At 61.5% G+C, this 18,086-nt stretch overlaps 3 protein-coding genes across 5 annotated transcripts in view; 1 reads left to right on the forward strand and 2 right to left on the reverse strand.

Annotated features, from left to right (window-relative positions):
• SNPH (syntaphilin) overlaps nt 1–3,711 on the forward strand; it is a 13,038-nt gene extending 9,327 nt beyond the window's left edge. For both annotated transcript variants that reach the window (XM_027697199.1, XM_027697198.1), the window contains 2 exons: nt 192–341; nt 1,190–3,711. In XM_027697199.1, the coding sequence (XP_027553000.1) occupies nt 192–341; nt 1,190–2,327 (1,288 nt within the window). In that variant the 3' untranslated portion in view covers nt 2,328–3,711. The remainder of the gene's footprint in view (nt 1–191; nt 342–1,189) is intronic.
• Nucleotides 3,712–3,849: 138 nt separating this feature from the next.
• On the reverse strand, nt 3,850–8,664 carry SDCBP2 (syndecan binding protein 2). Of its 2 annotated transcripts, XM_027697209.1 has the most exons (10): nt 7,267–8,664; nt 6,634–6,801; nt 5,913–5,978; nt 5,737–5,812; nt 5,401–5,504; nt 5,079–5,240; nt 4,675–4,850; nt 4,403–4,574; nt 4,188–4,279; nt 3,850–4,096 (listed from the first exon to the last, which is right to left on the reverse strand). In XM_027697209.1, exons 3-10 carry the CDS (start codon nt 5,964–5,966, stop codon nt 4,042–4,044), a joined length of 891 nt encoding a protein of 296 aa, XP_027553010.1. In that variant the 5' UTR covers nt 5,967–5,978; nt 6,634–6,801; nt 7,267–8,664; the 3' UTR covers nt 3,850–4,041. The 2 variants fall into 2 exon arrangements, with proteins under 2 accessions (XP_027553010.1, XP_027553011.1); XM_027697210.1 differs by lacking the exons at nt 5,737–5,812; nt 6,634–6,801; nt 7,267–8,664 and having other exon boundaries at nt 5,913–5,929.
• Nucleotides 8,665–8,769: 105 nt separating this feature from the next.
• On the reverse strand, nt 8,770–18,071 carry FKBP1A (FKBP prolyl isomerase 1A). Its single transcript, XM_027697212.1, has 5 exons — nt 17,948–18,071; nt 17,785–17,832; nt 11,716–11,828; nt 10,805–10,957; nt 8,770–9,786 (listed from the first exon to the last, which is right to left on the reverse strand). Exons 1-4 carry the CDS (start codon nt 18,069–18,071, stop codon nt 10,829–10,831), a joined length of 414 nt encoding a protein of 137 aa, XP_027553013.1. The 3' UTR covers nt 8,770–9,786; nt 10,805–10,828.
• Between the last annotated feature and the right edge of the window lie 15 nt (nt 18,072–18,086).

Here is an 18,086-nt window from a genome sequence, read left to right on the forward strand (position 1 = left end):
AGCACCTGAAACATGCATCCTGCCCCTCCTGCCAGCAGCACAGCACCCTCGGGCACCCATCCTGCCCCTTCTGCTCTCAGAGCTCCTTTGGGATGTGCTGTGGGGCTGCACCCCGGGAGCAGGTTGGTACCCCTGGGCCGAGCCTGTGCCGATATTGGCACTGGCAGTGGGTGACATCCGTGTCCCTGCAGGCGCTCGTCCAAGTACAACCTCTGCAGTGACAACCATGGGATAAAGCCGCCGACGCCGGAGCAGTACCTGACCCCCCTGCAGCAGAAGGAGGTCTGCATCCGGCACCTGAAGGCTCGCCTGAAGGACACACAGGAGCGGCTGCAGGACAGGTGAGCACGGGAGCAGCAGGCACTGACTCCCTGGCACGGGAACTGCCAGGAAGGGTCCTGGCACCAGCCATCACCGCCTGCTCCTGTCTGGGACTGGTTCTTCTGGGGGTCTCAGTTCCCAGCACAGCATCTTGTCCTCGGGCTCGTGCCCAGGTACTGAGGTCACAGCTCTACTGTGGCATGGCAGGGGTCTGGCACTGCTGCCCATCCAACCCAGAGCCGCAGATTAGGGGGCCCCGGAGCCCCACATCCCACCTGTGGTGGCTGCGCTCTCCCCTCACCCTGGTTAAGTCCCTGCCGTGCTTTTGCTGAATTTCAGCGTCAGAGGGTGGCTAATCCCCATCTGCTCCTCTCGAGCTTAGGCATGTCCTCATTGGAATGCCAGCTGCCACACGCCTGCCCAGGGCACCTGCCCACCCCCACGCAGCCCTTGGGAGCCCTGGGCACTGCAGACCCTCCGGGAGAAGGCTGAGTGTCACTTCCAGGGATCCTTGAGCATCACTCCCAGAGCATCCCTGAGCATCAATCCTGACAGCCCCTGAGTATCGCTCCTGAGGGTCCCTGATCATCACTCTTAGGAGTCCCTCAGCATCACTCCCAAGGGTCCCTGAGCATCACTCTGAGGGCTCCCTGAACATTGCTCCTGAGGTTCCCTGAGCATCCCTCCTCAGGGTCCCCGAGTGTCACCCCCTGGGGTCCTGAGCATTGCTCCTGAGGGTCCTCAAGCCACTGGATCCAGTCACGAGTGTTACTGGGTGATCTGGTTCCAACTCAGTGCTGGGCACACGAGGGCAGGGCTGTCCCCGCAGCCCCCTCAGCGCCGTGGCGGTGCCCTCCCATCTCCGCAGGGATGCTGAGATCGAGGACCTGAAGACGCAGCTGTCACGGATGCAGGAGGACTGGATCGAGGAGGAGTGCCACCGCGTGGAGGCCCAGCTGGCACTGAAGGAGGCCCGCAAGGAGATAAAGCAGCTGAAGCAGGTCATCGACACAGTGAAGAACAACCTGCTGGAGAAGGACAAGGGCCTCCAGAAGTATTTTGTGGACATCAACATCCAGAACAAGAAGCTGGAGACGCTGCTGCACAGCATGGAGGTGGCGCAGAACGGGGCGCTGAAGGAGGAGGGGGCCGGCGAGTCGGCCGGGGGGTCCCCAGCCCGATCCCTCACCCGCAGCTCCACCTACACCAAGCTGAGCGACCAGGGGGCCGGGGACCGCAACGTGGGGGGCTCACAGACCATCTCGCTGGACGAGGGGGCCGACAGTGGCTTCGTGGGGATGGAGGAGGCTCCGGGCCACACGGACCCGCTGGAGGTGGGGGGTGAGCCTGGCGCCCGCCTGCCCCCCAACAACACCTACGAGAAGGTGCTGGGACTGCGGGGCAGCGTGGAGGCAGGGGTGCAGGCCAGCTGCATGCAGGAGCGGGCCATCCAGACGGACTTTGTGCCCTGCCAGCCCGACCTGGACACCATCCTGGAGAAGGTGATGAAGTCCCAGGCTTGCAGCTTGGGCAGCCCCACCTCCGCCTGGGTCTCCGAAATGGAAGACACGATGCCCGTCCCTGAGCTCGCCAACCCCGCTGGGGCCACGGACATGCTGGTGGCCGAGCCCAATGCCACGATGGTGGGTACCGGTGCTGAGGGAAGTGCCCCCTGCAACCCGGCGGTGCGGCAGCCCCCCAGCGCCAGCCCCTCGGTGGCCATCGCCTGCGTGGCGGAGGACGAGCTGACGGAGGCGACCGGCTGCGAGAACAACCCTTCCAAGAGCTACTGGAGCCGCCACTTCATCGTGGATCTGCTGGCAGTGGTGGTGCCGGCGGTGCCCACAGTGGCCTGGCTGTGCCGCTCGCAGCGGCGGCAGGGCCAGCCCATCTACAACATCAGCTCCCTGCTGCGGGGCTGCTGCACCGTCGCCCTCCACTCCATCCGCAGGATGGGCTGTCGCCCCGTCGCCAGCCCTGGCCCTGGGGGCAGCGCCCAGCCCTGACCTCCCCCGAGGCCCCCCACCCGCCCCCATGGACCCGACTGCTGATTGTAAAACCCTGGTGTGGCACTGGCGGGTGGGAAGGGATGGAGGGGTCTGTGGGTCCGTCGGGGTGTGCTGCCCCCTCCAGCTCCTCTGTCCTGGAGGAGGGAAAGGACTGTTGTTGGAAGAGGGGCACTAAGCGTCCCCCCCGCTGATGGACATCCCTGCCCTTGCCTCTGGCTGCGGGGGGCTGCACCCACCGGGTGGGCTCTCCCTCCATCACACTTGCTTTTTGGTTGTCTCCAGGTTGTCCCGAGGGTCAGCCCTGCCACGGGTGGGTGATGGCAAGCAGCTTCTGGCAGCGGGGAGCACTGGGGGTGCAGTGGTCCCTTGTTCCAGGTGCAGAGTCTGTCTGTGGGCAGTGGGATGGGGGGATCCTGCCCGGAAACAGGAACCAGCTCCGGAGCGGTTTGATCCAGCTGCCCATTCCCTGGGAGATGCCTCCCCACACCGGGGTGGAACTGTGCTGCTGCTCACACACGGAGTGCCCCAAGGAAGCCGTGGGCTCTCCCTCCCTTTGCTTTGCACTATATTCACTTTTTTTTCAGTACAGACTGAAGCCCGGGTGTTGGGACTCTGGCCGCCAGGCAGCGGGTCCGGGGCCTCTCGCAGTTTTGGCAGCGGTGATGCCGGTTATCCCACCATGTGCTGGAGCTCGGATGCCTTTGCCGGGGTGCGGGCAGTGCCGTGCAGGCAGAGCCAAGCCCTTTGCCCCTCCGGCCCACCCAAATCCCTGCTTTGCTGGTGGCCTCCAGAAAAATGCCTTTTTTTTTTGTTGTTGAGACGCAAAGACAGCAAGGATTGCTCAGCGGGGCTGTTGGGGCGCGGGACTTCAGGCTCCCCCCGGGCGCGCCGCGCTCCCACCCCACGAATGTCTGTGGTTTCTTCGTGACTTGAACTAACAGTGTTTCCCCCCACCCCAACCCAAGCCCACTCCCCTACCCATGGGTGCCACTGGCCGGGTGCCCTGGGAGCTGGTGATGCTCCACACACCAGCACCCAGCGGTCCCTACAGGGGCACGAGCCACATCCTGCGTGCCCCACGCTTCCCTGCATCCCCCATCCGCCGGCTCTACCTGTGCTAGGGGGCTGTGGGGGGCAGCAGCTCTTCCACTGGCACAGCACCAGGTGCCGGGGAAAAGATCTGGGGAGCAGCAGTGTCCAGGCAGCCGGGGCAGATGTGAGCGGAGCTGGGATATTCGCCTCTCGTGCAATGTATTTGTGGATCTGTGTACACGTCTGTTAGACTATCCAAAGCTTTGCCAAGAAATAAATGTAACGATTATATTTGAAAGACAAATCTATATAATATATTTTTTAAATACAGAACTGAAAAAGCTGTAAACCCCCCTTTTCTTGTTTCCCCTGTCCTGTACTCGCTCTCTGTGGTGGATGTAATAAACGTCGCTGGGTCTGTGTCTGCTTTGGCTGGAGCCAGCCCTTGGCATCCACCCTGAGGGGGGCTGGCCTGAGCAGGGACACGGGGACATGGGGACCCTGGGACATGACACCTGCCCCACCCCTTCTGAGGAGAGGAAGAACCACCCAGCAGCCACCAGCCTCTGGAGCGATGAGGAGATTCACGCTAAAAAAGCTTCTTTTCAGGTGTTGTGGTGTCCCCTCAGCAGCTCCTCCCACCTTCCAGCGTCAGCTCCCCGGGAAGGCAGTGATGGCATCACAGGTCAGGGATGGAGTGGTCCATGGACGACTTCACCAGCCCTGATGAGAGCCTGGGCAGAGGGACAGAGGGAGAGGAGATCAGTGAGGGGAGCCCAGGGGGCCTGGTGGGGTGTGGGGGTCCCTGCGGCCCCACATTCTCACCGTTTGACCATGTGCTCATAGATCACAGTGGGGATGATGGTCAGCGTCACCGCATTCCCAGCCCCCGCCAGCACCTCCGTGAGCTGTTTGTCCTGTGGGAGAGAGCAGGGAGGGGTTGTGGGGTGCCCAGCTTTGCTCGGAACCCCTGCAGCTTCTCTGGCCACATCCTGAACTCCCTGGGCACATCCTGTGCCACCAGCAGGGCACAGCCCTACCTTCATGCCGATGACGTTCTGGCCGTTCACCTCACAGATGCAGTGGTGGGTGAGGAGCCCGTTGCGGGCGGCTGAGCTGTCCTTGGCCAGCGACACGATCTTCCCCTTCTTCACCACGATGCCGATGTGGCCGGTGCTGTCCTTGTGCACGGTGACAGTGCGCTGGAAAGGCCTGTGGGAGAGCACAGTCAGTGCTGCCACTGCCACTGGCGCTGCCACCACCGGCGCTGCCACCACCGGCGCTGCCACCACCAGCACTGCCACCTGCTCACCTGTCCCGCACTACCATGACGATTTTTTCGGGGTTTGCCTTCTTCAGTGCCCGCTGTGCCTTGTCGCTGCTCCAGCCCGCGCAGTTCTTGCCGTCGATCTGCAGCACCTGGTCCCCGAAGCGCAGCCCCACCAGCGCCGCCGGGGAGTTGGCCTTCACCAGCTGCACGAAGATGCCCTGGGGACACAGAGGAGCGGTGGCACAGTGCCATGGTATGCCGTGCCATGCCCTCTGCACCCTGCTGCGCTGTGCCGTGGCACACTGTGGCATTTAATGCCACGCATTGCCTTGCCATGAGACACCGTGCCGTGATACACTGTCACAATTATGCCATGAGTGCACCACGTCACGTCGTGCTGCACTGTCCTGTGCCGTGCCCAGCCCCGTGCCAGCCTAGCTCCTCACCTGGTCGACGTTCTTCAGCTGCAGCCCCGTCTTGCCCCGCTCGTCCTTGCACAGGTGGATCTCCCGCACACCCGGCTTGATCTCTGCCCGCCGCAGCCCCACGCTGTTCCCGGTCAGGGGGGCGACCAGCTGGCCCGGGGTGGGGCCCACGGGGGTCAGGGCCTGTGGCAGAGCCAGGGGTCAGTGGGAATGGGGGGGACACGGGGCCCTGTGCACCTCAGCCCTTGGGGGGTGCTGCATGCCTTCCCTGGGCAGGATGCGGACCCAAAAGGACCCCCACCATGGCATGGGGACAGGGTGAGCTGCCGTCCCAGACACCTACGGTGTTGTCCTCTGGGTGCAGGTTCTTCTGGATCTCCTCGCTGGAGAGTGCAAGCCCCATGTAGTTCTCCAGCTCAGCCAGGTTGGGGTACAGCACAGGCGGCTCTGCGGGACACACTGAGGGTGACCTCAGCTCCTGGGGTCCCCTACCCACAGCCATTGCCACCCTCCAGCCCATGAGCCCCTTGGGACCATGGGCCAGCAGAAAGAAACCCGCAAATTCCATCCCCCACCCACGTACTGAGTTTTGGGGGATCTCAGCTGAGTCCCCCACATGGTGAGCATCACCCCCCCAGACAGCCCCTGGACAGGGTGAGCTGGTTGTGCCCCATGTTACCGGTGCCCGAGGTGAGCTTTGGCTTCTCCGTGACCACCGTGGTGGAGGGGGTCCTCACCCCAGCAGCTGCCTGTGCCTGCCAAGAGATGGGGTCTGCTCAGTGCTGTGCCCCCCACCCTGTGCACCCTCCATTGGGGTCTGCTCACCCACTGGAGTGCTGCTGTGCTGGCACTGACCTGCAGGACCTGATGGCCCTTCATGTCCTCCAGGGAGGGGTAGAGCGTTGCCATCGCTGCTGCTGCCTGGGGACAGGGACAGGGCAGTTCAGGGACTGGGGTACCTCTCCCCAGGCATCCCCCTCCCAGCCCAGGTGTCCCAGACGGGCTGTCACCCAGAGCCTCTGGCGTGACTCAAGGCTGTGTCACCAGGGCCACCACCTCCGCCACTTCCTGGTGGCTGGGACATGGGTGGCTGCCAGGCACAGGCACCTGGGCTTTGCTGTCCTGGTGGCAGGTCCCACTCCCCATGTCCGCCTGTCCAGCAGGGCCATCCCAGCATCATTCAGACAGGGGAGTGGGATATCCCATGGGAACAAACCCTGTGCCTCCCATCAGCCCCTCTGCTCCCCATGTCCACCTGCCCTGAGGGGCCAGCCAGGCATCATCCAGACAAGGGAGAGGGATATCCCATGGGAACAGCCTCTCTGCCCCCCATCAGCCCCCTCTGTCCCCATTGCACCTCATACTGTGCCCAGGGCAAGGTTGCGCTCCCCCAGCTCTGCCCCACAGCGTTGCCTTCCCCAAAAAGTATCATCCAAAACTGGTGGGTAGAGGCCAAATCCAGACCCAGCTCTGAGCCCTGCGGGAACCAGGCAGGATCCCACCCACAGCTCAGGGATGGCAGCAGCATCCAACGGACAAGACTGTCCAAGCCCAACCCTGGCACCCCTGCACTCACCTGCCAACAGCTCCCAGATCCTTGTGACACCCTTTGCTTGGCTGCTGAATTTTATAGCCTTGCCCAGCCCAGGGAGGGGCCAAGCAGCCTCAGCTGATTGCAGCCCTGACAGATAGGGCATAGGTGAGGAAGAGGAAGTGGAAGGTGAAGGCAACACTGTGCAGGGCCCTGGGGACAGGGATTCGATGAGGACAGGGATGGCTTTCTGTGGGTTTCGGCATCCTGGAGGAGCAGGGATGGGCCTGTAGCACCCCCCACTGCATCACCCCTCCTGTCAGCCCCAGCATGTGGCTTGGCCCCCCTAAGTGGGGGCCCCCCACCACACCCCATCCTGGGCTCCAGGGGCGGGGGATGAAGGGGATGCCCCACTGTGAACCCCTGCGTGGGCGGTGGCTCCTGCTGACACCTCACTGCCCAGGCACGTGGGGCTGACACAGCTGTGACCGGGATGCCATGTCCTGCACCATTCCAGCTGTCACCTGGGACACGTGCCAGGCGTGACAGCCCCGTGGGAGTCCCACACCACAGGTGGAAAAACTGAACCAGCGCGGAGTTCAGCGCGGGGTGGATGTGGCATCCCACTGCCATGGGATATCACTGTGTCACTCTGGGATCCAGCCCTCCAGCACTCACCTGTGACATCCTGCTGCCCGCACCAGGGACCACACAGGACACCGTGTCCTCATGGGCTGGGCAGTGTGGTGCTGAGGGTGCTCAGCCGGGCCCACAGCCGGTGGCACCAGCCCAGAGCTCTCTGGCTTGGGGCCAGTCCTGCTGTGCAGCCATGGCCAGGCACGTCCCAGCTCCCTGTGCCTCCACTCCTGCGTGCCAGACCAGGAGGAAGCATTTTATTTACTGGTGTTATTTTTAGCTGGATGGTCCCTGGCTGCTGTGGCCAGCCCGGGACAAGAACAGGCCCAGCGGCAGGGAGAGTCCTATACAGACAGATGGTTCCTAGGAGTCTGTCCCTTCCCCAAAATCCTCATCCCCCCTAAAACCAGACCTGGAAGAACCTGTACCCCACCTGCACTTATGGGTGCTGCAGGAGCTATGGAGGGGCTGCGGGCCTGAGGTCAGCAAGGTCCCCCAAGCCTTTCCCCAGCCCTGGCTTATCTCCAGCCAGAAGCCATGGCACTGCCTGGCACTGGTTAATAATTAAAGCAAAAAGCTTTGCAGGAAGAGAAACCCAACCTTGCCTTGAGCTTCCACCCAGAAACAGCCACAGCCAAGGGCAGAGTGGGCTGCTGGGGCCCCAGCAGCTCCCATTCTGCCTCACTGAGCAGCAATTAAGGGCAGTGCTAATTCCCACACAGCCTGGCCCCAAATCCTACACAGCCCCGTATTCCTGGATGCATCCCAGTGGCCGAGCTGCTCCTGCCCCAGGGCCACAGTTCCCTCCGGGCCCTGTTGTCACACACAAACTTTGCTCTGGAGCTGGGACTGGCTGTGTTATTGATCGTGGCTGTGTTATCAGTCGTGGCACTGGATCAAAGGCCGGGCGCTGGCCTGTGCTGGTGCCCGAGCAGCTCCTACACACACAACATCCACAGCTGGAGCAGCCAAGCCCAAAGCGGGGGATGTGCCGTGTCCCACGTGCCATGTCCGGCTTCCAAAAAGGGCCAAGATAAATCCAGGGAGATGTATGGACAGGCTTTCCCAGAGCTACAGGGACCCTGGGAACATGCATCAGTCTGCCCTTCATGCTCCCAGTCTGGGGTGAATCACAGCTGCAAGGGCACGAGACTGTGAGGGCAACGCTTAATAAGTTATGGTGAGGCAATTAATTATGCAAATTCCAGCAGGCCACCATCAGCTCCCCACAGAGCCCAGGAGCCCCAGGCATTCCACTGCACTCCCAGAGCTGAGCACCTGAGCCTTGCACCAAGGCAGGCCAGCACAGCACCACAACCCTGGCACAGCACCCACAGCACCCCATGAACCTGGCACAGCACCCTGGGAGCACAGAGCAGCACCCACAGCGCCCTGTGAGGCAGGAACAGCACCCACAGCACCCCACACAGCACCCACAGCACCCCATGAGCCGGGCACAGCACCCACAGCACCCCACAAGCCCAGCCCAGCCCCTGCTGTGCTGAGCGACAGACGGGCAAGGGAAAAACCTCCAGGACACAGGGCTGAGAAAAGCCAGCATAAAGCATTTTTATTGCAATAATAAACTGGATACCTTTGTGCGGCGGAGAAGGAAGTGACCGGCAGGAATTTCTGTTATCAATGGACTGGGCAGAGCAGAGGAGGGGGCACGGGGGGGGCAGCAATGTGTCCTGTGAGACCAGGCAAGCGGCGATGACCAGCATCAGGTGGCAGGAGAGAACGGGCAGGTGTGCTCAGAGCGGGGACAGCAGGGGCTGATGGTTCCTTTCCCGGGGGAGGGAGGGAGGACAGGGGTGTTTTTGTTGAGTTGAGCCTCCATCACCTCCCCTGCTAACAGCACCTTCCCTTTGTCCACTGTTTTCCTTTCTCTTTAAAGAATGCTCCATGCCGTGGGATTTTCAGGGTGCGGTGGAGCTCTGATGGAAACCCAACTCCCTAAATTCGAAAGTGGGTTGGGGGGAAGGCAGGCTCACTCGGTGGCAGGGTGAAGCAGGGGCAGAGCAGCCCTCCTTCCCCGATGCTGCTCCCTGCATGGAGAACAGGGAAAGGCCAGGCTGCTCCCTTGCTGTCCCATTCCAGGCAGAATTCCTATGAACAATCCTAGTGCTACCTTGCTCTCTGCATCCCTTTAGCCTCAACAGGCTCACTCTGCTATGGCTTTTGCAGCAGCAGCAATTTCTGGTTTAGAAACACCATAAATCTGCACCAAAACAAGTAACTAACAGGATTCCTTTTGTTCAAATTACTCCTATCTAAGGTCAGCCCATCTGCGTGCTACTGGGAAAACGCAGTCTACACCTGGAACAAAAATAAGATTAAGAACTTGACCCAAAAAGAGTTGAGGTTTACGGCGTATAGGTTAAAAAGACATAAAAACACGATACGAGGAGGAAGAGTCAGACGCAAAGCTTAGTGACCAAAGGCATTCAATCAAGGTGTAAGGTTATACAATGAGTGTAGTGGACTATCAGGAAAAGCTCCGTACAAAGTCATGTGCACTCTTCTTGAAGCTGAGATTCTGGATTCCTCCATGTGCCAAACCTGCGAGGAGAGAGGAGAGGCAGCGTGACAGAGCCGCCCACCCGCCGAGGGAGCGTGCTCAGGGCATGGCAGCCTCAGCACAAACCACACCCGGCCTTCCAAGCAGAAGTCAGGCCCCAATTACAGAGGGAGCACAGCCCTATCCTGCCCCCACCATTGGGAACCTGCACCCCTGAGCACAGCTCCAAAGAATCACAGAACGGTCTCAGTTGGAAGGGATGTCAAAGCTCATCACATTCCAACCCTTTACCATGGGCAGGGACACCTTCCATTAGATCAGGTGGCTCCAAGCCCTGCCCAACCCGGTCTTGAACACTTGCAAGGATGAGGCAGCCACAGCTTCTCTGGGCAACCTGTGCCAGGGCCTCACCACCCTCACAAGGAAGAATTTCTTCTTAATATCCAGTCTAACCCCATCCTCTGTCAGTGTGAAGCCATTCCCCCTTGTCCTGTCATTCTAGGCCCTTGTCCAAAGTCCCTCTCCAGCTTTCTTGAAGCCCCTTTAGTTACTGGAAGGAGCTCTAAGGTCTCCTCAGAACCCTCTCTTCTCCAGGCTGAACAACCCCAGCTTTCCCAGCCTGTCTCCATAGCAGAGGTGCTCCAGCTCTTGGGACATAATGAAAGCCTCCTGTCCACACCATCAGCCTCAAGCACCACCAACATGAGAGGCAGGAGGGGGAGCAGCAGCCAAGCCCCGCGGTGCAGCACCACAACACATGGAACCTGAGGCACAGACAACGAGCACCACAACACATCCGTGGCACAAACCCGCCCTGCCAGGCTGGAAGCTTCGCTTTTACCACCGCAGTGATCTGATCCCCAGCTCACAAAGACTCCCAAGAGCAACTTCTACCCACAGCCAGAAACCTGCCCCTTCCTTCTCATACCCCCCCACTGCCACCCACTCCTCCTGCCACTCACCCCCATCCCACCTCCCCACACTGTTCCAAGACCAAAGACAGGGGCCTTAAGCTGTCCCCAGTCCACACACTCCCTGCCAGCAGCTGCCCCTCCTTACCCGAGGACAGGGTGCTGGGGTGGGTCATTCCAATTTCATGAGCTCCACGTCAAAAATTAGAGTGGCGTTTGGCGGGATGATCCCTGGGTGGCCAGTGGAGCCATAGGCATAATCTGGGGAGATGGTCATCTTTGCCCGCTGACCAACGCTCATCTGGGGCAGGGACAGAAACAGGAGGATGTCAGGAGATGGGCACAACTGCCAGGTGAGTGACAGAGCAGAGACAGACCTGTCCCCGCTGCTTTCCCTACATTGGGCAAGAGCAAGGCCCCAGGCTGAGCAAACCAGAGGGGCAAGAGAGGAATGGGGAGAACATCAGAGGGGAAAGGCACGCAGCATGGGCTGGAAAACGAGCAGAGCTTGAGATGTCCTTCACACAGCTGACAGCAGGGAATGCCAGGCAATTCCCTCCAGCCACTATCACCCTTGTGCTCATGTCCCCAGCATGGCATGGAGCGGGTGCAGTCACACAGGCAGGAGCCAAAGCTGTGCTGTGCCCACCAGCCCTCCCTGGTGTGGGCTCACAGCCCGGAGCTGTGCCGTGCCCACCAGCCCTCCCTCCCCGTGGGCTTCACAGTCCCGGAGGCTGGAGCGCTCCCGCCGCGCTCGTTCGGAGCTGACTCAGTGGAGAAATGTCACCGCTGAGTCACCGACGTGCCGTAGGTGTTGCTGGAGCCCGGCCCGGCTCCATCCCTGCCAGCTGGCAGGTGGTAATGCAGAAGGTGATATTCACGCCCACACCTCCCAGCGCCGAGGGGGCGGAGGGGTGGAAATCTCAGGGGAATAGAATAAAAAAAATAATAAAACAGGGAATGAGCTGCACACAGCGATTCCTGCCCACGCTGCAGCTCCCGGCGCACGGCTCGGCACAGCCCAGCATGCAGACCGCGACTCCGAGGAGCTCCAGGCACCTGAGCGACTCCTTCCTCCCAGCCGCGGATCACCTCCTGCTTGCCCATCACGAACTTGAACGGCTTGTTCCTGTCGCGGGAGGAATCAAACTTCTTCCCATCCTCCAGCATACCTGGGGAGAGAGAGAGAGATGATGGTGACACAGGGACAGAGCCACGCATGCCAGCGTGACGCTGCTGTGACCTGTGACAGTCACCCCTGGGACAGCTCATGTGGCTCTGAGTCAAAGATGTGTCTCAGCTGAGCCTTCTTTTCCCTGGGAAACACCTGCATAAGGGTCCTGGAGGGGAAAGCCCCTGGGGCATCACCCAGCCTGGGGCATGGCAGGATGGCTCTTGGCTGTCTTGGCCCAAAGAGAAGTGGTCCTCTGGGCTGGGACCAAGGACTGATAAGGGGAGCCGATGAAGGGGGAGAAGAAAACCTTGCCCACCTCACAGCACCACTGCCAGCCATTTGTCAGGCAGCAGGATACGGCCTGGCACTTCCTATTGCACCGGCACACACCTCTCCTTGCCAGGCTTCCACCTTTAGTCATCCAAAACACTGATGATGCTCCAGTGCCCCATCTGGAGGCTTTGACTGGCCTCCAGCCCTCCCATGCCCAGCTGTGTCCTGCTGATCTGTGCCAAATCCCTCCCGGGCCCAGGAATGACAACGGGGAGAGGCAGCACCAAGTGCTGGATGCGTGCGCCTGGGGCAGCCCTCGTTCCCCAGCAAGGGCTGAACCAGGCTGATATCCCCAGAGCTAAATATAACTCCCCAACATGAGCTAAGGAGGAATTTCCTCCCCTCCCTTGCTCCCTGCCTGACCTTCTTGGGGAATCTTGGAGCTGGTGCTGCCTTATAGGAGCAGTAACTCCACTGGCCAGCTCCTATAAGGCAGCTCCAGCTCTGCATTAACACAGCCAGTGCCCTGTACAATAAACCCTGTATGATAAGAGTAATATTAAACTCTCTTCTAAATGCTTTTCACTTCTTCACTTCCTGAAACAGCCCAAAAAACCTGTTTTCCTGGCTGGAAACTGCTCTGTAGCCTTGAAAAACCAAACTTTCCCAGGAAGGCCTAGGGTAGAATGACTTCCCTTTGCCAGGGCACATGGGTAAGGGAAAATGTGTCTGTGAAAAAGATGGGATGGGGGATCTCGGCCCCTGCTTGCACTGTTACCAGAGCAAATGGCACGCAGGGAATGGCAGCCACAGAGATGGGAGATGCCGAATGGAAAGAAGAGAATGGGACAAAATACATCACCTTTGCAGGGACAAAAAGCACTGAAACCTCTGGGCTGCAGGAAGCTTTCTCTCAGGGAGTAGAATTAAGCTTTTAATTTCACAAAGAGCAAAAATCCCCTCTCCAAGATGTCAAGCGTCAGCTCAGCTGGTCACACTGTAGCCCTGGACTTTGGAACAGTAAGTCTGGAGTTCTCTCACTTCCTCCTTCCAGGATAAACCTCTTGCCGCTGAACCTGCTTCCAGCCCCGTCTGGCACTGCTCCCCGCTCCCGTCCGCTGGCCTTCCTCCCGCCCGGCGGGGCCGCTGGCAGCAGGGACACGGGGCAGGCCGTGCTGGCTGGCACCGGCAGCACTGCCTGGCTGCGCCCCAAGCTGACCCCGCCTCGGCTCTGAGCCCTCCGGCGCTGCAACAAGCTGGGGGGGCTGAGGAAGGATGGAGGGGGCAGGTCTCTGCCACCCCCCTCACTGGACACCCACCAAGGAAAACCCCAGGGGCCGTGCAGCACAATCCCCTGCTCGCCACAGCAAGCAGGGACCTCCGGGATTGCTCCTGGGGCGTCTGCTGCCTGCGGAAGCACATCCCGGTTGGTGTCCTGAGCAGGGCAACGTAGAGGCACCATCAGCGGCCCAGGAGATGCTGCCAACTTTGCACAGCAGTGGATGGCACTGCCCAACCTTGCCGCCAAGCTCACCTGTCCCAGTCCAGCCTCGGGAAGTGTTTCGGAGCTGGCAGCACCCTGGCTGCAGAAGAGAGGGACTGACAGACTAAGCTGGTTGCAGTAGCCCAAGGGATTGATCACTCAGCTGCCCCCGGCCCAGGACAGAGGAGGTCACACACAGGAGCCCATCCCTGCTCCTCAGCATGGGGCTGCTGTGAGGCTGCCATGATCCCCCATCACGCCAGCAGGGAAAACAAAGAGGCTCCAATGCTTCGGAGACAGCATCCTCATCTCAGGCACTTCCTCTGCCCGCAAGCCTCCCGGGAGATTTCTCCAGCCTTGGACAAGTATGAGCAACCATTTCCTCATCTCTGCCATCCCTTAGCAAGGAGATAACGAGATCTTAAAGCTATTATGGAGGCAAAGCATCCTCTGGCAAAAGCAGCCACCCTGGTAGAGGAGCAGCAGACAGACCCTGGCACAGCTCTGTGCTTGCCACCACCAGCCCTGTGAGGGGAGCAGAGCCCATGGGGGTGGGTTACAGACACCCACCTGCCCTGGCTACCAGCCTGAAGGGCTTTGAGCCTCGAGAGATCCCACCTGGGCTATAAAGACCCTGGGAGGGTTCAGGGAACCACAGTGAAGAAGAGCACAGAGCCCTGCAGGGGCTGCAGCAGTCGTGGGATGGAGCAGGGGCTCTGGAGTGCAGCCCCAGCCCCGGACGGGCAGAGTGGCTGTGCCAGGTCTCTGCCACACTTGGCAGGCAGGAGCTGGGAGACGCTGGCTGCAACATGCGACTTGGCTCCGGGCCCCCCTGGGCGGGCAGAGGCGGTGGAGAGCGGCGCTGGAGCAGGCAGAGTCAGCCCTGGGACAAACCTGCCGGGTCGGGTTTTGCTGGGGGTGCAGAGCCCCACCTACACCCTCTCCATCCCCTCCGGGGTGCCAATCCTTGGCACAGCCATCGCCCAGGGGCTCCCACGTGGAGCCAGCTTCCTGAGGAGAGGCAGGGAGACACCAGAGCAGTGGTGCAGGCCCCTCTGCTCCAGCTGGGACAGGATGGAAAACCTTCCCAGAAGCCCTGGGATACCCAGCATGCTCTAACTCCCCTCTGCTCAGGACCAGGATGCACAGCTGAGGTTCAGTCCTGCCTCCACCAGTGCTCCCCATCACCAAGCCCACCCCATTGCCACCCACAGCTGGATGCAGAAGGGGTTTTGTCCGCTGTTCTCATGGCCTGGCAGGAGAGACGACCCCAGTACAGGTAGGGAAGGGGGCGCAGGAGCTGCCACAAGTGTCACAACCCGTGAACCGACAGTTGCACGCCTCGGTAGGAAATGTCTCACAACCACAGGGTGTTCACTGAGCAGCAGGAGAGCATCGAGGGCAGCAGCACCCAGAGCAGTGGGAGAGCACGAGTGCTGAAGAGGATGGTCCTCTTGGTGCTACTTTGCTGGAGAAAGATGGTTTTCTCCAGTATCCCTCCCTGCTCCAAACCCCCCTCCTTCCAAGATTGCAGATGCTGGGTGCACTCTGCCACTCAGGAAAAGCCCTTTGGCCAAGCCATGTCAGACTTGCTCCTGTCCTGGCACTGCCCAGCATGACCACGGCTCCCCATTTCCCATCCAGAAGCACGGTGGCATGCCCACATTCTCCCCATACTCTCCACAGCCCCTGTGTGCTCAGACAGCAGGTCTCCCTGGCACCAGCACTGCCAGACCCCCAAGTGCACAGCACCCCACTCTGCCCACTGCTCTGATCCAGGGGGCTCAGCTCTGTTGGTCCCCAAACCCACACCCCCTCCCCACTGACTCGCTCCCACGCCACCCTCCCATCCCGTGCCAGTTGCTGTGAGCAATCTTGAACACACCGGTGAACTTTATCCTTGATTCAGCTCCTTTAAGGGCCCTATGTAGCATATTTCATATCAAAGGCTGTTTAAGACACCCCACGGTGTGAGCTCTCCACAAAAGGACTCAGGACTTGGGACGGAGGAGGGGGAAAGGGTCCGATTCCCCTAGCTCCCCTCATACAACTCCATCTCTGCAATCCCAGCATAAGCAACTGGGATCTCTCAAGCAGGAGGCCCAGAGGATTCTTAGCTCTCCACTTCCTTCCCCAGCACTGCCCTCCTACACCAGGGCTGTCTGTCTGTCCATCCCTCATGCCTGGGATGTTCTCGGTGGGGCCAGGCCCCATGGAGCAGTAGCTGGGGCACAGGCAGAAGCAGCAACAGCCTCTGGCTGACTGAGCCGGCTCCCCACAGTCCCTCACCCTTGGATCACTGTTTTTTTCCCCAAAAATGGTTTTTACCCAAATCACTATGCATCCGTAACCCAGCACAGGGAGAGCTGCCTCCCGCACACCACAGGCTGGATCTCCCCAGCACTGGAGCAAAGGGCAGCCGGGGACGGAGCCAACACAGGGCTCTGGAAGGAGCCTTGGAGCTCAGCACCTCCAGCACTGCACTCTGCCACCATCCCTGATGCTGCTCTGCAACGGAGCCGGGAATCAAAGGTTTGTAAGGATTCCCGAGAGCCAAGCCCCGCTCCAGCCTCTGGCAGGGCTGGCTGTGGGAGCCACGCTGCCGACGCAGGGAAACGGCATCAGGGCCTGGAGGTGTTTGATTCCTGCTGCCTGCCGAGGCGGGTGGGGGGGGCAGGAGCTGCCTGCGGACGGAACGGGCGGGGGAGGCGGGAGGTGGGGGGAATAAAGGACAAAAGGAGACAATAATAACAAACAAACAAAATAAAGGAAATTAGAGAACCGCTCCCAGGGGCGCAGCGGATCGCTGCTGCTGCTGCTGCTGCTGGGGAGCGCCTGTCGGGAGCAAGTCACCACGTAGCACTTTGCATGAAGCACCATGACGTGGGGACGGGACTTTGGTGACCCCCAGGCAGCTCTGCCAGGGTTGGGGGGGACAGAGCTGGGAAGAGCGGCAGCGCCGCAGGAGGGGGGGAGTCAGCGCTGGGAGGCGAAGGGCTGGGAGCTGGGAGGGCTGGCAGGCGGCAGGACTGGCCCACCGGGAGCCACTTGACTGCCTGCCAGCCTCTCTTTGTTCTTCCACCGGCGGAGGAAACGGGGCGGCCGGGCAGACCAAGCTGCTTCCTCTCCCTGCTGACGAGGGAAGGGGAAAGAACGGGGGAGACGGAGGAGCGGCAGATGGGCTGGATGCCCGCCGAGCCCTCCCGGCAGGCTGGGCTGCCCGGGCCCTGCACAGAGGGGCTCCCCAGCCCCCCATCACGGCCAGGGAGGCGGAAAGGGGAATTGGTTATCAGCAAAAACAGTCACAAATGAGTCGTTGACTCGTTTTTTACCCACCCCGATGAGCCAAAGCTGTACAAAAGGAGGCCGAGGGGGACAGCAGCCCCCAGGAGTGACCCTCCAAAGCATTTTTTGGGGTCTCAAGGTTGTTTTCTTCATGCCCCCCCGAGCTTGCAGAAGGCTGCTGGAGAACACCGAATGGAACGTGACCCTCCCTGGCTTTGGGGAAGCCCCTCATCGAAGCACTACCCCGACCCCCAAACAGTGCCTTGGTTACCCACAGTGGGGTTGCCCCAGAAAAGCCCAGAATGTGGGTCTGCGGCTGCCCCACAGGCACCCCTGGTGTCGCCCCACAAGGGAGAAGGGGTTGGGGCAGTACTGGGGAGGGGGATTGCATCCCTACAGGGAGCTCTGGCAGGGGGGTCCTGCTCCGAGGCAGGGGACCCTGAAACGCCTCGGGGATGACTCGTGGAGCCCGTGGGGGCTCTGGGCTCCACAGCCCGCAGGCCTCGGCTGCCCTGGGACCCCCAGAGACCCGCTGGACTCTGCCCTGGGTGCCCCTGCCTGTCCCCCGGTGCACCCCCAAACACAAGGCGAGATGCGTGTGGGAAAAGGCCCCTCCATGGATGAGGCTGCGGGAGAGACGGGGACAACGGGGCCTCCCCACGGCCACGGGGCACCGACAGGACCCCCCATCCCGTCCCCGCGCCTCCCCCGGGAGAGCCGCCCGTGGTGGCCCGGAATCCCCCCGGTTCCCCCGGGTAGCGCCACGGCCCATCCCGGCCGCCGGGCCCGGGGTCCCCGCAGGCAGCCGGCGGCGGGCGGGGGGGAGCGGCAGGCCCCGCTCCCTCGGTGCCCGGGCCGGGCAGACCCTCCCGCCCCTCCGCTGCCGGTGCCGGCGGGGCCGCCCCGCACTCACCCGTGTAGTGCACCACGCAGGTCTGGCCGCGCTTGGGGAACGTCCGCCCTGCGGGGAGACACGCACCGTCACCCCGCGGCACCGGGACCCGCACCGGGACCCGCGGGGAGAGCAGGGACAAGGGATGGGGGGTGTCGGGGAAGCGGGCATGGCCGCGGCTCACCGTCGCCGGGGGCGATGGTCTCCACATGCACGCCCATGCCGGTGCCGGTGCCGCTCGCACCCCCAGCGCCCGCAGCCCGAGGGAGGAGGGGCCGCGTGTGCGCAGCCGCGGCGGTCAGCGCCATAGAGCCCGCCCGCCC

The sequence above is a fragment of the Neopelma chrysocephalum genome, unplaced genomic scaffold (genome assembly GCF_003984885.1).
Source record: "Neopelma chrysocephalum unplaced genomic scaffold, ASM398488v2 Primary Assembly neopelma1_119, whole genome shotgun sequence".
Classification (NCBI taxonomy): domain Eukaryota; kingdom Metazoa; phylum Chordata; class Aves; order Passeriformes; family Pipridae; genus Neopelma; species Neopelma chrysocephalum.